Below are 21,027 nucleotides of genomic sequence, written 5' to 3' on the forward strand. Positions count from 1 at the left end.
CCTGGCTTAATTAAGTACGTGCTGTATTACCACCTGTGCATTTTGAGCTATCTCACAGTTTCTGAGATCTGGTTTCTTATCTGTGATTTGGGTAATAATACTATCTGCCCAGATATGTGTTCCAGTGATTGTGAGATTTAAATGGGAAAAAGAAAATAAAGAATGCCTTATAAACGGTCCAATTTAAAAAAGGTAGTGGCTTATTACAGAATCACAGCTCTATGTATTTGCCTCCAGGATTGCTTTCTGGGCTCTGCTCCCAGACTTGGGGCTGGGGGCAGGGGGGTAAGGGGGCAGGGGGCAGGGAGGGTGGAGGCGTGGGGGTAAACAGCTATCAGTCTTTGCAGTGTTAAGACATTTCTAATCATTTGTTTTACAAACCACTGCATTGCTGAATTAGCTTCTCAGGATTCTTCAAACTGCCTGCTCCCAACTGATCTATTTACAAAACATATTTTTTTAAAAAAGAAAAAAGCCCTCCGTTTTTTCATATTAATAGTCCTCAAGAAATTTAGGACAAATGCAATTCACAATGGAGAGCTCAGAAGCTCACATGGAGGGAGGAATGTTCACAAAACCTTCAGGCGTTTCAGGACTTCCAAAGGCAAAAGCTGGGAGGGGGCCAGTCGCCCTGGGAGGGAAAGAGCAGAGGCCTGACCCTCCCTTTCTCCTACTCCGCTTCTCCCGCTGGCGGTTTGCTCCCGGGTTTACTTGGCTTATCTCGCTGATTCCCTGTTGCTGTGAAAACAAGGCTGAGCATGCTGTTGAAAGCCACAGAAACCAGAGGAAACTAGTCATGAAAACCCTGACTATCAGCTGATAGATTTCTTCCTGATAACTGTTAGTGCTTTTTTCCAGACTAGAGCCAATCTTCAGGAGCGGACAAGGATCCGGAGCTGTTTCAGCCCAAATTGGCTGTGATCTCTTTCCCCATGCTTGAGGGCGCCGAGTTCTACTTTAACGTGGACCATGGCTACCTGGAAGGCCTGGTGCGAGGGTGCAAGGCCAGCCTCCTGACCCAGCAGGACTACATCAACCTGGTCCAGTGCGAGACCCTGGAAGGTAGGTGCTGCTCTTCTCACCATTTACAAAGGGAAAAAGGAAGTGATGCTGCCCACTGGAAGCGTGGAGAAGGGACTGTGTTCCCGGGGCCCGAGAGTCCAGGACAGGTTCTTATTCCCAGGGTCCGGATTTCAGGGGTCCACGAACTTGGATGAGGAAAAAAATTACATCTTTCTTTTCAGTTTTCTCTAAGTAAAATTTAGCATTTCCTGGTATCCATGAATGTAGGCAACAAATCACAGTGGTTAGCACTTTGTCAACAAACCATAAAAATTCAATATTTTCATATCCCTATACAATTCTTGCAGATACTTTGAAATATCTTTTATATTTTCATGATTACACAAGTATACTAGGTTTTGCACTTATTCTTTAATCTTGGTGTTTAATGTCTTAATACAGAAGTACAGACTTACACTTTTTTTTATTTTTAAAATTTTTTTGAGAGCGAGCACGTGTGCAAGAGTAGGGGAGGGACAGAGGGAGAGGGAGAGCATCTTAAGCAGACTCTGGGTAGGGCTCGATTTCACCACCCTGAGATCAGGACCTGAGCCGAAATAAGAGTGGGACGCTCAAACCACTGAGCCACCCAGGCACCCCACAGTGTTACACATTTTAAAACATCTTGATAACTATACTTTAACATATTTTGTTTACTCTGTAATCCTATGTATTTTCATTTTATGTATTTATAAATAATATTTGGAGAAGGACTTCATCAAACTGCCCAGGGATGAATGCACCCCTCCACCCCCCGTCCCCTCCACCCCCCGCCCCCCGTCAAATGCTAAGAAACTTGGTCTAGAGAATTTTAGTCTATACCCAGTTTCTCAGTATGTATTGATACGAGATTTATTTGAGGTTTACCTTTAACTGAAGCTTAAGAAAAAAGCCAAGAGATGGCTGGGTGGTGAGGCCAGCCCTGGATTCAAAAGTGCTAACTTTGACCTCTGCCAGGCCTAGGTAGGTGGCCTGAGCCTCACTGCCTCTGAGCCGCAGAGTCCCCGTTTGTAAAATGCAATGGTAATGCCTGCTTTGCCTGCTTTGTTTGGAGAAATAAATGAAGTAACACCTGGGAGGTACATGAGAAACCATGAAGCACTGTGGAAATGGAAAATACCTTTTTTTAAAGCACTTCATTGAGGTATGATTGACATACATAAAACTGTATATATTTCATGCATACACCTGGATGAGATTAGAGGTAAGTATGCCTCCGTGAAATCATCACCATAATCTATGCCATAGATCTATCCATTACCTCCAAAAGTTTCTTCCTGCCCTCTATTATTATTCGTGTGTGTGTTTTAACTACTTTATCCATGCTGTACAGGAGATCTCTAGGACTTATTTATCTTGTGTTTCTAAAACTTTGTACCCATTGACTTACACATCCCCATTTCTCCCTTTACTCTGGAAATTATCTTTAAGCTACAATATTTTCAAAACTTTACCAAAGATTTCACATCTATAATACAGTATTTTTATTATAAAAACAACTACGCTAGTTCATTTTGAAATGTCCTTATAAAATCAACATGTCAATAATAAGGTGCTTTAAAACCTCCAGATTATTCTAGAAAAAATAGGAAAGCAATAGGATCGAAACTGCTAGGAAAGGTGTTGAAAGCAAAAACAAGACAAAAAACCTGAAGGTGACTTGGCTGAGGCTGAGGGTCCTGGGTCACTTGTTTGTGGTTCTGACTAGTTAAAGCAGAGTTAAGGCGGAGCTGGTCGATTTGAGATAGATGCTTTCCTTTCCTTAGCAATGAGGACAGCTGGAAAAATCTTTCAGATGATAAACAATTCTGTGAGCTACAAATAATCACAATATAATCCCAAATACTAAATCACGTCAGCATATTAAATGAGGAGTTAGGTGACTGGAGAGTGTTAATCGTGTACAGAACATCTGCACAAATACCGGGCTAAGTTTGTAGAGTGATAGGTGCTAACTACATTTACTGTGGTGAACATTACGTAAGGTGTATCACTGGTGAATCAGTGTGTCATATACCTGAAACTAATATATGTCCACTATACTTGAATACAAAGAGAAAATGTACTTAAATTGAAGTAGAAAAAGTGAACAAACGCAGGGAAGAATGGGTGTTTTTTTTAATTTTTATTATTTTTAAAGATTTTATTTATTTATTTGACAGAGAGAGAGACAGCCAGCGAGAGAGGGAACACAAGCAGGGGGAGTGGGAGAGGAAGAAGCAGGCTCATAGCGGAGGAGCCTGATGCGGGACTCGATCCCAGAACGCTGGGATCACGCCCTGAGCCGAAGGCAGACGCTTAACGACTGAGCCACCCAGGTGCCCCAAGAATGGGTGTTTTTAACAGAAGCCACTTGAATGAATTGTACTTAGTTTTCAGTCAAGCTTTTTTTATTTTTTTTTATTTTTTAAAGGTTATTTACCTGATCTCTACACCCAACGTGGGGCTTGAACTCACAACCCCAAGGTCAAGAGTCCATGCTCCTACTGAGCCAGTGAGGCGTCCCCAGCCAAGCTTTTCAATGAGCTAAGCAGTGCAAATTTTAACACAAACAATACATAAAATGCCTAAAATGTGATACGAAATCAGGTTTAGCCAGCTCACTAAAGAATTCAGAGAGAAACCACTCTCGGCTTCAATTTGGGAGAGAGAAAAAGGGTTTCAGACCCTTTTGAAGACCTGAATGAAGAATCTTAGAAAAATACAGGTGCATAGGTACAGAATTTTCTATGTAATATCAGGGGTCATGGGCCACCCAAAGCCATCCCTGCATCCTGCTTAAGAAACCCTGGCACACGCACCATTGCTTTATTGTCGTCCTACCTCAGCTTTCTATCTTTCTTTCCTCCTAATAATATATATATTTTGTCAACCATTCATTTCACAACTGTGTTTGAATCTGTGTGCCAATCTGTTTGGAGACTCCCAGGAATATCAAGTGTGAGTCATTAGCTGCGGGTTATAATGGATGCTGAGAAAAGTAAATCTAAATAAGGATTTCATGTCTGCAGGTAACAGTTGAGGATACTGAGGCTTCCCTGGCTGTGTCTGAGCTGACATTCTAGTCAGGGAGTATAGGCATAGCCACATCTCTCTTTCCGTTGAAATGTCCGTGCCTGCTGAGCATGAATTGAAGATAAATGATTACTGTCCATGTTGCTGCCAGCTCCATTTGTTTTTTAAGATTTTATTTATTTATTTGACAGAGAGAGCACAGGCAGGGGGAGTAGCAGGCAGAGGGACAGGGAGAAGCAGACTCCCCGCTGAACGGGGAGCCCAAGACCCCGGGATCATGACCTGAGCCAAAGACAGACGCTTATCTGACTAAGCCACCCAGGCACCCCAGCTCCATGTTGATACAGAAAATCACAAGGTCTGCCCTATCTGATTATTCCATAGGACGTTGGGAAATAACTTGTGAAAAGCAATGCAACTGTCGCACCTGCAAATGCACTGAGAGAAACCCAGCCATCTTCTGAGCTGGATTAAGAGTTGAGAAGAGGGGCGCCGGACCGGCTAAATCACTACAGCATGTGACTCTTGATCTTGGGGTTGCAAGTTCGAGCCCCATGTTGGATGTAGAGATCACTTAAAAATAAAATCTTAAAAAAAAAAAGAGTTGAAGAGAAGAAATCAAGGTTATCTGTTGGGATAGATGTTAAGGACTTTGGGATTTCTGTTTACATTTGCACAAAATATGCCCTGTCCCAATACTGGATGAAGAAGAGTAGGTGAAACTGTCATTGTGGTAGTCCGTGTTGACACAGACACTTTCTGTAAAAGAAAAGCTAACTTGGCAAAGATTAAATTTTCCTTTAGTCTTTTCAAGTTCTCTAGACTTCAAGTGTTCTGAGACCAACGAATTATTTTAGAATTACTTAGAAGGAACACATGAGATTTCAGGTAAATTTAGAAGAGAAAATGAAGATTGTCTAGAAAAGCTTTGAAACGTCCTAGAATTCATACTTGTCCTTAACTGCGTATGTAATTGTGCCAGTGTGATCAGAAATACTCATCTGTTCCAAGGTCTGCCCCTGACTAACAGTGACCTGAGTCACTTGCTAGGACGCTCTGTGACTCAGTCCTTCCCAGGGACAAAGGAGCGAAGCTGGTTCACATGGCCTGTCCCACTGGTAGTGCTGGAAGGCTGTACCACATGGAAACTTTAAAACCTTTAAAAGTGACTTTGCCACAAAATAGTGATGCTAAAGGGACAGGAAATGTTCTTTTAAAGAATTAACACTTTTTAAAAATTAAGACTGTTTTTTTTTTAGAGCAGCTTTTAAGTTAACAGCAAAATTGAGAAAGTACAGAGATTTCACATATACCCCCTGCTTCCACACACACACACAGCCTCACCATTGTCAGCATTCCCCAGCACAGCCTGTGGTGTACGTGTTACAGTTGATGAACCTACACTGACACATCTTAACACCCGGAGTCCATAGTTTACATTAGGGTTTACTCTTGGTGTTGTACACTACGGGTTTGGACAAATACATCATGACATGTATCCATCATTAAGGTATCATACAAAGTCATTTCACTGCCTTAAAAATCCTCCGTTGCACCTGTTCATTCCTCTCCCCCCAGCTCCACTTCTGGCAATCACCAATCTTTTTGGTCTCTCATAGTTTTGCCTTTTCCAGAATGTAATGTAGTTAGAATTGTACAGTATGCAGCCTTTCCAAATTGGCTTCTCTCACTTAATAACATGCATTTAAGTTTTCTCCATTTCTTTTCATGGCAAAACTGCTATTTTCATTAGAATTTTTTAAATTACAAATTTGTAAATATTCTTTCCTCTTCAAAAAAGACAAGGTGGTAAAATTAATACTTTAATAATTAATTAATAATTGATAATAATTAATACTTTAGAGCTCTAGAATTTAATACTTGATCTTTTCTAAAATATATGGTGAGCAGCGTCCACTGCCTCTGTGCATTGAACCTTTCCTTTGTCCTCCCTGCCATATTTTTTTAAAAGGGAATGAGGAAATCTGATTCTATATTACTAACAATTATGTCCCTTTTAGGGGACATGACCATCTTTCCTTTCCAATAGGAATTAATTTAACAACAACATATTAAGCATTTCTGGCTAGAGTCAAGAAAGTAAAACTAAATAAAATATAGTCCCTGCCCTAAAAGGGCTCCCAGTCTGGAGAATAAAAATATAGAAAAATAAGAACTTTTAATGGGAGCAACTGGGCAGTACCTATCAAAATTCCAAATGCGTCGATACTTGGCCTGGGACTTCATGTGCATTGTTTAGAATAGCAAAAGATGGAAGCAAATCAAATGTCCATCTGCAGGGAGCTGATTAAACAAACTATGTAACATTCACATAACAGAATATTCTGCAGCTATTAAAAAAAAAAAAAGGCATGAGGACACCCCTTTCAGAGGACAGATATGGAAAGATCACCAAGATCTATTAAGGGAGGAAAGCAACGGGAAGAACTATGTGTGGCATAGTACTCTTTAGTAAAAAGGCAGGTAAGTTTAAAAATATATTTTCTATATGATGGTCTAGATCCAAAGAGACTGAAAGGATCTAACAGAAACTAAAAATAGTTGTTACCTGCATCTAGGAGTGGCTGGGCGGCGGTGGTGGATGACAAGTTTAGGTGACCTTTCACTTTTTACCTATATTTATACCTACTACCTATTTTTAAATGAAAAAAATATATTTCTGGGAGGAAGACTTAGTTCAAAGGGCTTTCTTCATGCTCCCTTCAATACTACTTGTACCTCTAATTATAGCACTAACTTTTTCCACCTTGTATTAAAAATGCATAACCAATGCCATCACTCTCCTGTTCAAAAATACTTCAATGGTGGGGCGCCTGGGTGGCGCAGTCATTGAGCGTCTGCCTTTGGCTCAGGGCATGATCCTGGCGTTCCGGGATCGAGTCCCACATTGGGCTCCTCCGCTGGGAGCCTGCTTCTTCCTCTCCCACTCCCCCTGCTTGTGTTCCCTCTCTCGCTGGCTGTCTCTCTGTCACATAAATAAATAAAATCTTATAAAAAAAATACTTCAATGGCTTTTATCAGGGAAGATCAACTTCACACTTGGTTCAAAAGGCTGGAGCCGTCTTGCTGATCTTTGACCTTGCAACCATTTCCTCAAAACCCTCTTATCTTTTGTAAAGTTATTCCTTCAGTCACAAATTCCATTCTCTGTCATGTTTGCCCGGAGAACACTCATCGCTCTTTCAAGACTCCACTCAAGGTACTTCCTCTGTAAATCTTTTCCTGCTGCAGCCGTGTTGGGGTACAATGGACAAGCCTTAACTTTGTATTCGATTGTACCTTGTAATGCACCTAATTCTGTGACATTTGCATCGATGAATCACGCCAGGGGCGGACATTTGTCTCGCTTGACTATCCCCCTGAATTAACAGTTAAGGGCTTAACTCATCAACGAATAAATGAGTCTATCTCCTCCTATACCCTAAGCTGCTTCAGGGCACAAAGTATCAATATGTGAGACCACTGAGGTGTCAGATGGGGGAGATACTTTTACAATGTATATCGAATGTGCTCTTTAAATACCTTAGTTTTGTCAGTTGCACGTCAATAAAGCCGAAATTTTAAAAAGAAATATCCATTTTTTTACAAAGGGGTAGAGACTATATACTTTACTGTCCTAGTTCCCTAGCCTAAGGCTGTGTTTTGCACATAGTAAGAATCTGAAAATTCACGTTAGAAATGTGTGCGTGTTTGGGTTCAAGTCCTGGCACTTCCACTCTCTGGCTCTAGGATATTAAGCCAGACTGCTTAACTTTTAACATGGGGCTTTCTTATCTGACACTTAGATAATCTGCCCCTGGCCTAACTCCCAGTTATCAGGAGCATCAGAAATTTCTGAAAATGTTTTGTAAACTGTTAATCAAGAATTCCTGAGAAATCATAAGCACCTCTCTGAACGACAGTGTGTATACAACAAGAACTAGTTTTCCCTCTTTTGCTGGACTTTTGAATTCCTGAAATAATTCTTCCCATCTCGTGGTTAGGATCAATGGTGTTTTGTATGTGGTTCTATGTAGCTGATTGTGTTCTTCGGAGAGCACCAGTTTGGTGAGTAAGAACCAAAATGAGAAGTTTCAGTCCTGGTAACATGCATGGAATTACATAATGAAGTGCTGTATGGCCCTAGGTGTTTTGTTGTTGTTGTTGTTTAAGATTTTATTTATTGATTTGAGAGAGAGTGAGAGAGAGACAGAGCACAAGCAGGGGGAGGGGCAAAGGAGAGGGAGAAGCAGACTCCCTGCTGAGCAGAGAGCCCTACTTGAGGCTGCATCCCACGACCCTGGGATCATGAACCTGAGCTGAAGGCAGATGCTTACCGACTGAGCCACTCAGGCGCCCTGAGGTCCTAGGTTTTAATCAGAAATTAAATCTACTAATATTTGAAGCTCATCTATGTGATAAAAATTGTATTAGGTGATGTAGAGAATATGATAAACAGTAAGATATTATTCACTCCCTAAACGGTTCTCTAGTTGAGAAGATATCACAAATAAGTAAAAACAATCAAAATTTAAATTACAAGAACAAGTTAAACCTATAGATCACAGATATATTCAAAAGCAGAGCAGATCTGCAGGGCTATAGGCTAGGAGAATGCCCGTGAGATGGGAGCAAGCAGTGTTGAGGTGGCTGGGTGTTCTGGGCCAGGAGGGAAAATTAATGAACTACAGATTCCTGTATTTAAATAAAAGTGTCTGGGTGAGGAGTAAACCAGTTTGACCGCAATACTACAATAGCTGGGATAAGGCTGGAATTTAGACTGAGAAAAATCTTGAAGGACCTTGGAGATCTGATTATGGAGCTTTAGGAAAATGAATGAGGACAAGATGCATGTCTGAATCTTTGGTCAAATACTTGCAAGCATAGAAAACATGAACATGTTATTTCTCTGAGCTTCAGTTTCCTCATCTATGAAATGGGAATATTTGGTAAGGTTGAGAGATGATGTCCATTAGAGCCATTCCGTCAGTGGTAAAACACTACAAATATTAGGAAAGTCCTATTTAATTTGCCTACAACTGTCAGTGTTTCCAAGATTCTTATAGGGTCCTTAACAAACTCAAAATAATTCTTAAGAAAGATTAAATTTGAGGCAGGGAGTGCATGAGGAGAAATGAGCTTGGGAGAATCAATTTAAGAGCTCAGAGCAGTAATCTTGCTGTCAGGTGGCCATTCTAAACCAGGGGTACTCGGAGTACCAGAGAAGACACTAACGAACAGTGCAAGGGATTTGGAGTAAGAAAGCACCAGAAAGGACTTGAAGTTTTATCGCCGTAAGAATGGCAGTAAATTAGTAAAACTGGAGGGAGAAGTTCCAGGTTTATAGATACTGGTATATGTATTAAAATCTGAGTAATTTTAAGACCTGATAGTCAATGCCAATATATTGGCTGAGAATATTCTGATTTAGAGAATAAGTATCGAAGTCTTTAGTCAACTGAATCAAATTATCGCTGAAGTAGGTGGGTACCAGTGAGGAGAAAAAAATATATATATTGTAGAGTATTGCTGGCTGTTCACCTCCATCCTCTTGTTTAATCCCCACAACCACCCGAAAGCATGGATTCTATATCCATTCTGTAGGTGAAGAAACTGAGTTCAGAAAAGTCAGATAACTGGGGCACCTCGGTGGCTCAGTCGGTAAGCATCTGCCTTCGGCTCAGGGCGTGATCCCAGCATTCTGGGATCGAGCCCCGCATCGGGCTTCCTGCTTCGCTGGGAGCCTGCTTCTTCCTCTCCCACTCCCCCTGCTTGTGTTCCCTCTCTCGCTGGCTGTCTCTCTGTCAAATAAATAAATAAAATCTTTTAAAAAAGAAAAAAAAGAAAAGTCAGATAACTTCTTAAGTTCAGCGCCAGCAGAGTGTAGGGAAAAGGGCGATGGCTCAAGGAAAGCACTCTCTGTGGGTACCTCTTGAAAGTGCTTCCTTTGCATAAAACCTACCTGGAATGTGAAAGTTGTGGACATTCACTTTTACAGAGAGCCCCAAACAGGAAGCTGCACAGGAAAAAAAAATTATCATTTTCTAAAACTGATCTGACCAACAAATTAATAGAAGATAATTGGGGTGTCCCAGATCATCATCCTGCCTCACTAGCCAAGTGATCTGAAAATTCACTGATCCCAGTGACTGCCACCCATGGAAGCCACATTTTTACGTGATGCCCCTGTGTGCACACATGTGTATATGCTACTCTGCCTTATATGCTCATATTTGTTACAATAGCCTAATCTAATACTTTTATTCTTTGCTGTTGGGACCTATTAAATTGATTTAGTTGGTAGTGATCCCAGTTTGGAAAACATTCCATTTCCTCATTTGAATTAAAAAAAAAAAAAAGTCACTTCACTGGATGAAGAAGCAGTGTAATTTTCTGAAGCGTGCTCTGTGGGTGGCTCTGTTGTTTTCTAGTGGCTTGGGAGGTTCTGAACCATACTCTTTGCAAAAATCACTCAAAGTAATGTGTTAAAGGCTTTCAATTCCTACAGCTAAGAAGCCTGTTTATTCCAAATTTATTTGACCACAAAGTCCTTTTTATTACATACCTATTTAAATAAGCACTTGGGGAAATGCAGAGGAAAAATTATGTGAGCCCGTTTTGAAAAGTATCAAACTATAAGCACTGTTGATATTATTAGCAGTCTATTATCATCGCAGAGCAAACATTTCAGATTTTGAGATTTTCTTAGACCCTCAGTGCAGGTGTCCTTTGGATTGTTTTGGTGCTGGGAAAAAAAGTTCCTTCTATTTCATTTGCCTCTCCATTGACTACAGTATTACACGATTCCTGTGGGGTCTGAAACACTTGAGACGTTGAATTTCAGGATCTCGCTGGCAGCTGAAAGGTTTGGAAGTTATTTTGCTTAAGAGAAACATATGCCGCCTGAGCAAAATATCATGGTTTTGAAAGAAATAACATTTGTGTTTCTTCTGTTGGCAAATATTCCTCAGTGCTGAGGATGCAAACTGTCAAATTGTATAAAAATCGGAACTGCCAAAATAAAAGCCAAATAAGATATGGCCAAAAAAAAGTATAATTTTAAAAAATTAAGTTAATTAAATAGGTAATTGAGCAAATAAATTCTGCAGTTAGATAAAGAATATTTCCAGTGCAAGCGGTTGGGCGTCTGCCTTTGGCTCAGGGCGTGATCCCGGCGTTATGGGATCGAGCCCCACATCGGGCTCCTCTGCTATGAGCCTGCTTCTTCCTCTCCCACTCCCCCTGCTTGTGTTCCCTCTCTCGCTGGCTGTCTCTATCTCTGTCAAATAAATAAATAAAATCTTTAAAAAAATAAAAAGAGTAGGGAGATCCAGGGGCGCCTGGGTTGCACAGCGGTTAAGTGTCTGCCTTCGGCCCAGGGCGTGATCCCGGTGTTACGGGATCGAGTCCCACATCAGGCTCTTCCGCTAGGAGTCTGCTTCTTCCTCTCCCACTCTCCCTGCTTGTGTTCCCTCTCTCGCTGGCTGTCTCTCTCTGTCGAATAAATAAATAAAATCTTTAAAAAAAAAAAAAAGAGTAGGGAGATCCATCTCCTAATTCGAGCCTTACTACTCTAGAACTCCACCGCTTAGCCCCATTGAGACTCAATTTCTTCCTCTATAATAAAAGGATTATTATTGATGACTGCCCATTCCACCTCCCATACCCACGCTAAATATTACTAATAAATTTCTCGTTTTCATCAAGCTTAAATGAAGCTTTAGTATCCTGCTCAACAGTTTTCTGAGCAGCTATTTCCAAATGACTATAACTGGCTCAGGTAAACTTAGGACCAGGTGGTTGTTAATGTTCTTTTCATCTGTGTTAAATAATTCTAGAGTGTTTAGATCATTGAATTTTTTGTTGTTGTACTAGAATATCTGTCCTAACATTGAATTTTTTATTGCTTTAGAGAGTAACACTCAAGGCTAAATCATACCTAGACATACATATCTAATAAGGTAATAATAATTTAATATGCGTTTATCGTAAAGTCACAATAAATTCAATTAATGTTGTAAAAGCTATTTATGCATGTTCAAACTTTAATCTGATTTGAGGTTTCATTCCATTTTCAGATGTGAAAATTCATCTCCAGACCACTGATTATGGCAACTTCTTGGCTAATCAAACAAATCCTCTTACTGTTTCCAAAATTGACACGGAGATGAGGAAAAAGCTATGCAGAGAATTTGAATATTTCCGGAATCATTCCCTGGAACCCCTGAGCACATTTTTTACATACATGACGTAAGTGGTAGCAGGAAGCCCTGTTAGTCCCCCATGTGATTGTGCAAATGATCCCTAATAGTTGCGGGGGGGGGGGGGCATTAGGCGGCATGAAGCTTAAAAACCTTTATCTCTTGTTTGTAAGTTTGACTGTATTCAAATTTTAGCAACTGATAAGCTTACAGAGCCACGTATTCACTGTTAGAAGATAGATTTCATTTATTTATAAACATGATTATGTAGGTGGTGGCAGCCTCCACATAAAGTCATGTTTTCAGGGCTGCCTGGCTCGCTTTGATCTCAGGGTCATGAGTTCAAGCCCCACATCGGGCGTAAAGTTTAGCTTAAAAAAGAAAAGAAAGGAAAAAAGCTGTGTTTTCAGTTTTCATTTTAAGAAAAATGGTAAGTGGCTGATGTTTAAAGGGTTGTGGCTGCTGATACTGAGGGTAAATACTATGTGACATTTTTGGATCACTTGTCAGGCTGGAGCTATAACATCCCAAGTTGTTGGTAAAGGCACGTCTACCCTTTCCTGATTCTCCTTGCAACAGCAGAAGTCGTTCCCATCGTAGTTATATATGTCTTATTTTTATCCCTTTCCATCACCGGTAGTTCCAGTCTTTCACTGTGAAGGACTTTCATTCTAAAAAATGCTCGAATTTCCACATGATAATAAATTATACTTTTGTTAATCCAGTTAATAAATCCTATCCAGTGCTCAAAACTTTGGGCTTCTCCAGTTGTTCTAACAGATAAGCTGGGAACAAACGTCCACAGTAGATGAGCTGATTATTATGTATATACCATTTCAGTGTAATATACACAATAATGAATACTAAACCCAGGCCCTAGACTGGATTAGAAAGGCATAAAATAAAAATATTCCTCTATTCTGTGTGTCCCCTTCTTCCCCACTCGGTTCCTTTCCCCAAAAGTAAATGCTTCTCCATTTCATATGTATTTTCTAGAAAAATAATTAGAGTTGAGTATGTTTATTGATGCACACTCAACCTACCCCACTTCCACACTTCAGATTTGTGCAAATGGAATCATATTCCTTCTGTACTTTTTTCCCACCTAATATTTCTTAGAAATATCCTTGTCAACATCATTCTTTTCATAACTGCCTAGGATTCCATGTTTTATATGTATCATGACTCAGTTTACCAGGGGCATCTATTAACAAATAACTAATTTTTTTTCCAGTGCAAAAAGTTTTGCAACTAGTTTATTACTGTGTAGGTCTTGAATTTATTTTTAAGATAAATTTTTAGCAATGGCAGTAGTGAATCAAAGGAATGTCCTTTTCATTTTTGTGAATTTTGCTGAGTTGTACTCAACAAAAGTAGACCAATTTGCACCCTCAGAACAGTGCATGAGAAGGCCTGTGTCCTTACACCATTACCAACATTGACTATTATCTTTTCAGTTTTTGCCTATCGATAGGTTAAAAACTGTATCTTTTGCTTTCATTTATATTTCTTTATTAGCAAATTTGAACATCATTGTGCATTTATTAATCATGTGTGTTTGCTACCTGACCAAATACTTTGTCTTTTTTTTTATTGGAGTATTCAGCAGTTTTTCTTGATATGGAAGGACTCTTTGTAAATTAAGAAATTTAGCCTTCGTAATATATGTTGCAAAATTATTTTCTCAGCGGGATATAATTTCATTTTTATAGCTTTTTTCCCCTGTAGAAACATTGACTTTTTTTCATTAGCTATAACCATCAATCCTTTCATTTGTTGACTTCTGATTGTTGTATCCTGCTTAGAAATTTCTTCTCCACTCCAAAGTTATGGTAAATTTACCTCTTATTTCATTCATTCTTTATTGTTGATGTTTCTTTTTTCTTTTTCTTTCCTTTTTTTTTAATGTTTCATTTTTTACATTTAAAACCTTGGTTCTTCTAGAATTTATTTTTGTATAGGGAATGAGACTAGGGATGCAGCTCAAATTGTTTTCCCCCAATCACTATCCAGTTGTTCTTACACCATGTCCAAAAATAAGCAAGTAGAAGAGATGACCATGGTTTGAGGCAGGAAGTAATCGTCGGTATACCTGAGATATGTGATTAGTGCCTATATACCTTGTTTGTGGAATTAGATCTCTTATCAGTGCTATAGGTTAAGATTTTATTTATAGGCAAGATCCCAGGTGCTGATTTTTTAAAGAATCCACAAATACACTGCTAGTTAGAGATGAAAATTATGTGTGAACTTGGGTCTGACTCAGTCCAAAGCCCAAGCACTTTCTCTGAGAAGGATTTTGGGAAGCCTTCCGGAGATCTGACATTGCTGCTGAANCTGGAAATAGGGTGGAATTTGGAGATGAGGGAGAAGGCTGAGCATCTGGGATTGAAGCATGTAGATGGGAAGGACACAGCATGCATGATGAATAAGGGGACAGTTTGGGCAGGAGTGGGTTGTGCCAAAAGGCGGGGGGGAGCAATGGAGAAGGAAGGTTAGAAAAGTAAATTCAGCTGGATTATGCCCTATCTTCAATGGCAGGCTAAGAAAGTTGGGCTTTATCACATTGGAGAGTATTTTTCGTGTGTGTGTTGGTATCTGCAAGACCCTTCCTTAAAAATAAAAATCTGAAGGGGTGCCTGGCTGGCTCAGTCGGTAGAGCTTGTGACTCCAGATCTTGGGGTCATGAGTTCAAGCCCCATGTTGGGTGTGGTGCCTACTCAAAATATAAAATAAAGCATTTAAAAAAATAAAGAAATCAAAAGCCAAAGCAGAAACCAAAAATGTAAAAGAGACCAAAGAAAAGGCCAGGTTTGCTCTTAGGACTCCTACTTCCTCATCATGGTTGGGGTGAAGAACAAAGTGCTTGGGCTTGGACTGAGTCAGCTCCAGGTTCATACCTAATCTTCAGTAGCTGCTTGGGAGAGAGGCTTTCCAAGCAGCGATGCCTCCAGCAAATATGTCTGACCAGGGTAGTTATGGAGACATCATTAAAGATTTCTCAGCAGAAAGACAAAATGGTCCTATCTGTGTGGAAGTAGAAATGACAGTCAAAAAGCTTCACAATATTTATGGAATATTACTGTATGTCAGGGCTCTGCCAAGTGCTTTGCAACCATTGTCTTCTTTAAACCTGACAAATCTTAGTTCTTACCCTCACCATCTTAAGGATGAGGAAACTAAAAGTTAAGTGCAGTAACTTGCCCGGGTCACGGATCAACAAATGGAGAAGTCATGCTTTAAAGTAAAAATAAGGTAAATGTTGGCAGTAGGTTTTATAAACATATTTTGTTTAGGTTTTAGATGAGTTCAGAAAATCTGACCCATGATAGTGACAGAGGACAGACCAATTTTAATGGAGTCAGAAAGCTGCTAGGTTTTGTACTTTTTGCGTTGAGAGACAGGTCTCACATGACAGAAACTTGTTCAATATATATTAGGAAGTACTTTTGCTCTAAGAATGACTCTGAGTCACTTGGTCAATGTTTCCTCTTATGTGATGACTCCACACTTTAGTGTTTCCTAACTGCAGAATCTTAAACCTGGGAGAAGCCTTAGCATTAATTAAGCGAGCATACTTATTTCACAGAAAACAACCATGTTGATCTAGTGAAAACGTACTCTGTTTCTAGGGGCTCCTGGTGGCTCACTCCAGTAAGCATCCAACTCTTTTTTTTTTTTTTAAGATTTTATTTATTTGACAGAGAGAGAGGGAACACAAGCAGGGGGAGTGGGAGAGGGAGAAGGAGGCTTCCTGCTGAGCAGGAAGGTGCTGAGTCACCCCACACCCCCTAAGAATCCAACTCTTGATTTCAGCTCAGGTCTTGATCTCAGCGTCGTGAGTTCAGGCCCCGTATTGTACTCCACTTAGAAAAAATAAATACAATTTAAAAAGCAAAATGTACTCTGTTTCTAAAACAAAATTACTTAAAATTCCAAATATTTCTAGTCATGAACAATGTTTAAAAATTACATATAAGAATACAGGTGGTCACAAAGCCCTGCATAGAATATTAATGCAAAATTGAAAGTGGAAAAGTAGTTGGGCAGTATCAGTATTGTTAGTGGTATTAGTGATGGACATGTTTTAATTTATCTACTCTCTCTCTCTCTCTCTCTCGGCTGTAAATTCTTTGAATTAGTTCTTTTAGTATCCCTATCTGTACTTGCTAGTATGTAATGGGCACTGAATATTTGTTGAATCAATAGAAAATCTTGTATTTATCAGCACCTTTCACAGAGCTAGAAAATACTTGCAGACTACTCAGGATTTTATATTTTATGTAACACTTGAATATTGGTTATTTATTGGCCAATATGTTAGGGTAAAAACCAAATGTCATGCCAGCAGATACATTTTGTATGACAAGGTCAGTGTTTAAAATAATTTAAAAAATGTATATTTAGTTGAGGCTTACGTTCTTCAATTAGCCACAGTCTCTAACATTCTCTCTGATCTGCCTTGTGTCTTGTGATCTTAGGTTGCTTATTAGATCCCTGAAGATATTTATTCTCACTTAAATGTTTATTTACATCTCCACTCAAGAGCCCTGTAAAGAAGCTGTTTATATCTCCATTTTTTTAAGCTAGAGAAACTGAAGGTCAATAAATTAATAAATTTTCTAAAGTCACAACATTATTAAGAGATTGGAAGGGATTTGATTCCAGGTCCATCAGTCTAGAAAGGTAAAGATCTTGCACTGCCCTGGTAGTATAAAAAGGCAAGTAATTCAGAATTATCTGTGGGCCTTTAAAAAGTAAGTCTATTCCTTTTTTTTTTTTTTTTAAAGATTTTATTTATTTATGTGACAGAGAGATAGCCAGCGAGAGAGGGAACACAAGCAGGGGGAGTGGGAGAGGAAGAAGCAGGCTCATAGCAGAGGAGCCTGATGTGGGGCTCGATCCCAGAATGCCAGGATCACACCCTGAGCCGAAGGCAGACGCTTAACCGCTGTGCCACCCAGGCGCCCCAGTAAGTCTATTCCTGATCCCTATTCTAGGAAGTTCTGAGCTTGTTGGCCTTGGAGTGGGGCAGACACCCTTTTGGAAGACACCTAGGTTATTCTGATGTGGACCTCTGATTAAATATGTCTCATCTTGGTGCCTCAACTTTATGACCTGGAAGTCACTTTCACAATTACTCTCATGAGTTTCTCTTCATAGTTATCTGCACAGACAGCATTATCTCCTTGTCAGAGACCAGATAGCTCAACTGCACCACAACCTAGGTCTTCTAAATCTCGGTCCATGATTTATCCCACCAAATCCTGTGAGTGCCAGCCCAGGCAGCATCCAGCTGCCCTGTGCAGAACCTGACATGTGTTACTATAACAAAAGGTGTACATATGAAAAAGAGTTATAAAACTACTTTTCTTATTTCTCTTCTAGAATGTTTTGTGAAGTCAGGTGTCTAGCACCCACGAACTTCCATCAAACAGGATTACTTCCTGTTCTGTCAGGAAGTGCCCAGGGCATTCTTTTGAAAATGTGAAGTCAACCCTAATAGAGATGGTCTAAATTTAAGTTGTTATCATAAATACAATCTAAGCATTGCACATTTGTGTGATATAATTACTGTATATGTGAAACTTATTTTGAAAATCTGGAATGGATATTTTTAAATGCTTAATAGCAGGAAGATCTGGGGGTTTTGTATACTATAATTATACACAGTTGTGTGAAACAAAGGAATGAATCCATAGCATTTTAATGAAGAGACTATTTAATATAGGACTGGATTGTTTTATTTTTCTTTCCTCCTACTCAACTTTCTGGCAGCATTTCAACTTCTCATCCCTTTTGAGATTAGCCATCTTTTAAAAATAATCTTTAATGTTCAAAATACTCCACCTCAGGGGATATACATTTTCTGAATATAGGAGGAACAAGGAAGAGCAAGATCAAACGTAGTTTTAAGTACTTGGACTATTATTAGCCAAGAACTGTAGGCTAAGGACCACACATTGAAAAAAATCTTTAAAGATTTATTCATAAAGGCTAATCAAAGTTCTTGACTATTCTGATGATGTATTATAAACCTTCTACAGGCTTTTCACTGCACTATACGTTAGGAGGCTATACACCTTCGTTTGCCTGGAGGGGTTTCTCAGGGTTTTCTAAGGCTTCCTGCTAAAACCAGGAAAGTCCTTAGCCAACCGGATGAATTGGTTGCCCTATCACTTGTTAGTCACAAAACAAATAATATAATGCTAGGTCACTTACATTCTTACATTCTAACGGAGCACCTGATGTATTCGCAAATGGTGAAAAAGTAAGACAGAATTAAGCAACGGCTATAATAGAGGCCTGAACATTCAGTTGGAGGAGGCTAGGGGATGGAATAACTTATTATGATTTTAAAAGATTTGGGATGCCTGGGTGGCTCAGTTGGTTAAGCATCTGCCTTCAGCTCAGGTCATAATCTCAGGGTCCTGGGATGGAGCCCCACATCGGGCTCCCAGCTCAGCAGGGAGCCTCTTTCTCCCTCTTCCCCTTGCTCGTGCTCTTTCTCATTCTCTCCCAAATAAGTAAATAAAATCTGTATTAAAAAAAAGATTTGCAGAAAAAAATCGAATTTGAACCAAAATTTGAAATGGGCATTAAGTTGAAGGAATAACTTATGTATTAGTGAGGCATGAGAAAATTTTGTATTTGGAAATGACAGTCATCTCGGATGTGGCTGGAGCCTAGACAAGAGCAGGAGCATGGGCTGGGAAAAGAGAATGAAGAGTCTGGCCAGATTAAGGGCTCCGACCCTAAGTGTCTATGAGTAAAAGTCAATAAAGGAAGGCTTTTCAGAAAGGGTTCCACTATTGGCATGCTTCCTATGTGCTATTGACTGTACCCTCACTGAATGGTCACCACCTTGTAAGGTGGGGTGTATTCTGCTGGGAAGCCATTTGGAAGAGCCTTTGAACACTTACAGCTCCCCTGCCTAAGGCAATATAACATGGCATTAGTTTTCTCCTCTAACCAATGGGAAAGTCTCTGTTCTTATTGTGTACTTAGTGTTTGTTCAGTAATTGGTAATTGTTATTATTATGCCCATTTCCTGGGGATACGTAAGGCCCTTGTGGCGGGTAGTAGAGAAGCTGAGATGTGACATCAGGTCACTCCTGATAGCATTCTAAAGGTGCTACTTTCTCTTCTTTGTTTGTTCATTTGTTTTTACTTTACACAACACTTAACACTGCCTTGAAAAGTGAGGGGACTGATCTTACGTGTATTTTAGAAAGATGATTCTGTTGGAATTGCGAAAGATGCACTGAAGGGATGGAACTGGAAATAGAGAAGAAAGAGGGAGATATTTTAAAAGTTTAGACTAGAAATAGCAGCTGAGATAGAAAGGAGGGGACAGTGCTTAGATACATATGGGAGATAGACATAACAGAATTTAGCATCTTGATTTATGATCAGTGAGAGAAAACAGGCAATAATTCCTGCGAATTCTAAGCTAAGGAAAGAGAATCTGCAAGTGAGATAAAGGATTTTGGTTTTATTTCTAATCAAAAAGAATAGGAAGCCCACTGTAAATTAGAGACAATTATACAAATAAAATACCCTTAACCTCACCATCATTTGGCATTACTTTCATATTCTTTTTTTTTCATACATTTTAAAAGAACTAAAATCACTCGAAATACAATTTTGAATCTTAACTTTTCTATATATACTATCAGCATTTTTTTCTATGTCAAAATTTTTTCTAATACTTGTAAATGATTATATAGCCTTCCATCTGATCATGAACGTTTTAAAGGGCTGAGTTCTGTGTCTTACCTCCAAGTCCCCACCGTATTTAATTTATTAAATTTTGATTTCAGGAATCAAGTTCCCAATAACATTATGAGATTGACCATTTGACACCACTTTGCATTTGTAATTCTGAATCTCTGGCCGGAAAAGTCCTTCTGAAATCTTAAGGACTGCAACATCTTAAAGATTTTATATCCAGCGATCCCATGGGGATGTTCCATGGGGCAAAAATGTCTCAACTGTAGCTGCTGATAAGGCCTCCAGCATTTAAAACTCTCAGCACTTTGAGAATTGCAAAACCCTTCTGCTATCCTGCAATAGCAGTACTTGATCTGTCTGGAACTGAATGACATTCACTTAATCAGCGTACCATATACTAAGTGACTGCCAGCAGTGAAGGCCCTAGGTTCTAAAATTAGAGGTGAATTGAACGTAAACTTGTTCTCTAAGTCAGTGGAGTAGTTACTTAAGGTGCAGATTCCAAGACCATGCCTCTAAAAATTATGTTTTATTAGGTCCTGGAATGCGTCCTGTGAATCTGCGCTTCTAATCAGCCGTCTAGGTGACCCTGTTGCAAGAGAGAAATTCTTGGAACCATTTGGTAGACTCTAACCTGAGTCTACAATACGCCAGTTGTGGGATCTTGAAAAAAAAGTTCCTTTGTCATTCAAAGCCTTGGTTTCCTCATCTAGAATAGTAATAATCATATTCAATTTAGAATTGTGAGTGTAATCTGAAAACAGGGCCAGCTGTGTATTTTGCGAGGCCTGGTGCAAATGAACATACAAGGCCCTTGTTAAAAATAAATAAAGAAATAAACCATACATATATAGTAATTTCAAGAGAGCAACAGCAGAGAATTAAACCAAGTGTTGGGCCCTGTGTGACTACACGGGTTGCACGCCCACGTAACTGCCTGAGTGTCTCTACACAATATATGAATATATCCACACTTACACCATATCCACATGCACATACTCAAAAACAAATGCAG

At 39.5% G+C, this 21,027-nt stretch overlaps 1 protein-coding gene and 1 non-coding gene across 2 annotated transcripts in view; both read left to right on the forward strand.

Moving 5' to 3' along the window:
• Window positions 1-729: 729 nt before the first annotated feature.
• The window catches only part of ATP6V0D2 (ATPase H+ transporting V0 subunit d2), a 42,235-nt gene continuing 21,937 nt past the window's right edge, over window positions 730-21,027 (forward strand). Inside the window, exons 1-2 of the mRNA XM_008689111.2 lie at window positions 730-1,062; window positions 12,156-12,327. Coding sequence (XP_008687333.1) covers window positions 933-1,062; window positions 12,156-12,327 — 302 coding nt within the window. The 5' untranslated portion in view covers window positions 730-932. The remainder of the gene's footprint in view (window positions 1,063-12,155; window positions 12,328-21,027) is intronic.
• TRNAW-CCA lies at window positions 14,916-14,988 on the forward strand. The gene has a single exon. It is a non-coding gene; the product is annotated as a tRNA-Trp (tRNA).

Source organism: Ursus maritimus, unplaced genomic scaffold (genome assembly GCF_017311325.1).
Source record: "Ursus maritimus isolate PB19 unplaced genomic scaffold, ASM1731132v1 scaffold_9, whole genome shotgun sequence".
NCBI lineage: Eukaryota > Metazoa > Chordata > Mammalia > Carnivora > Ursidae > Ursus > Ursus maritimus.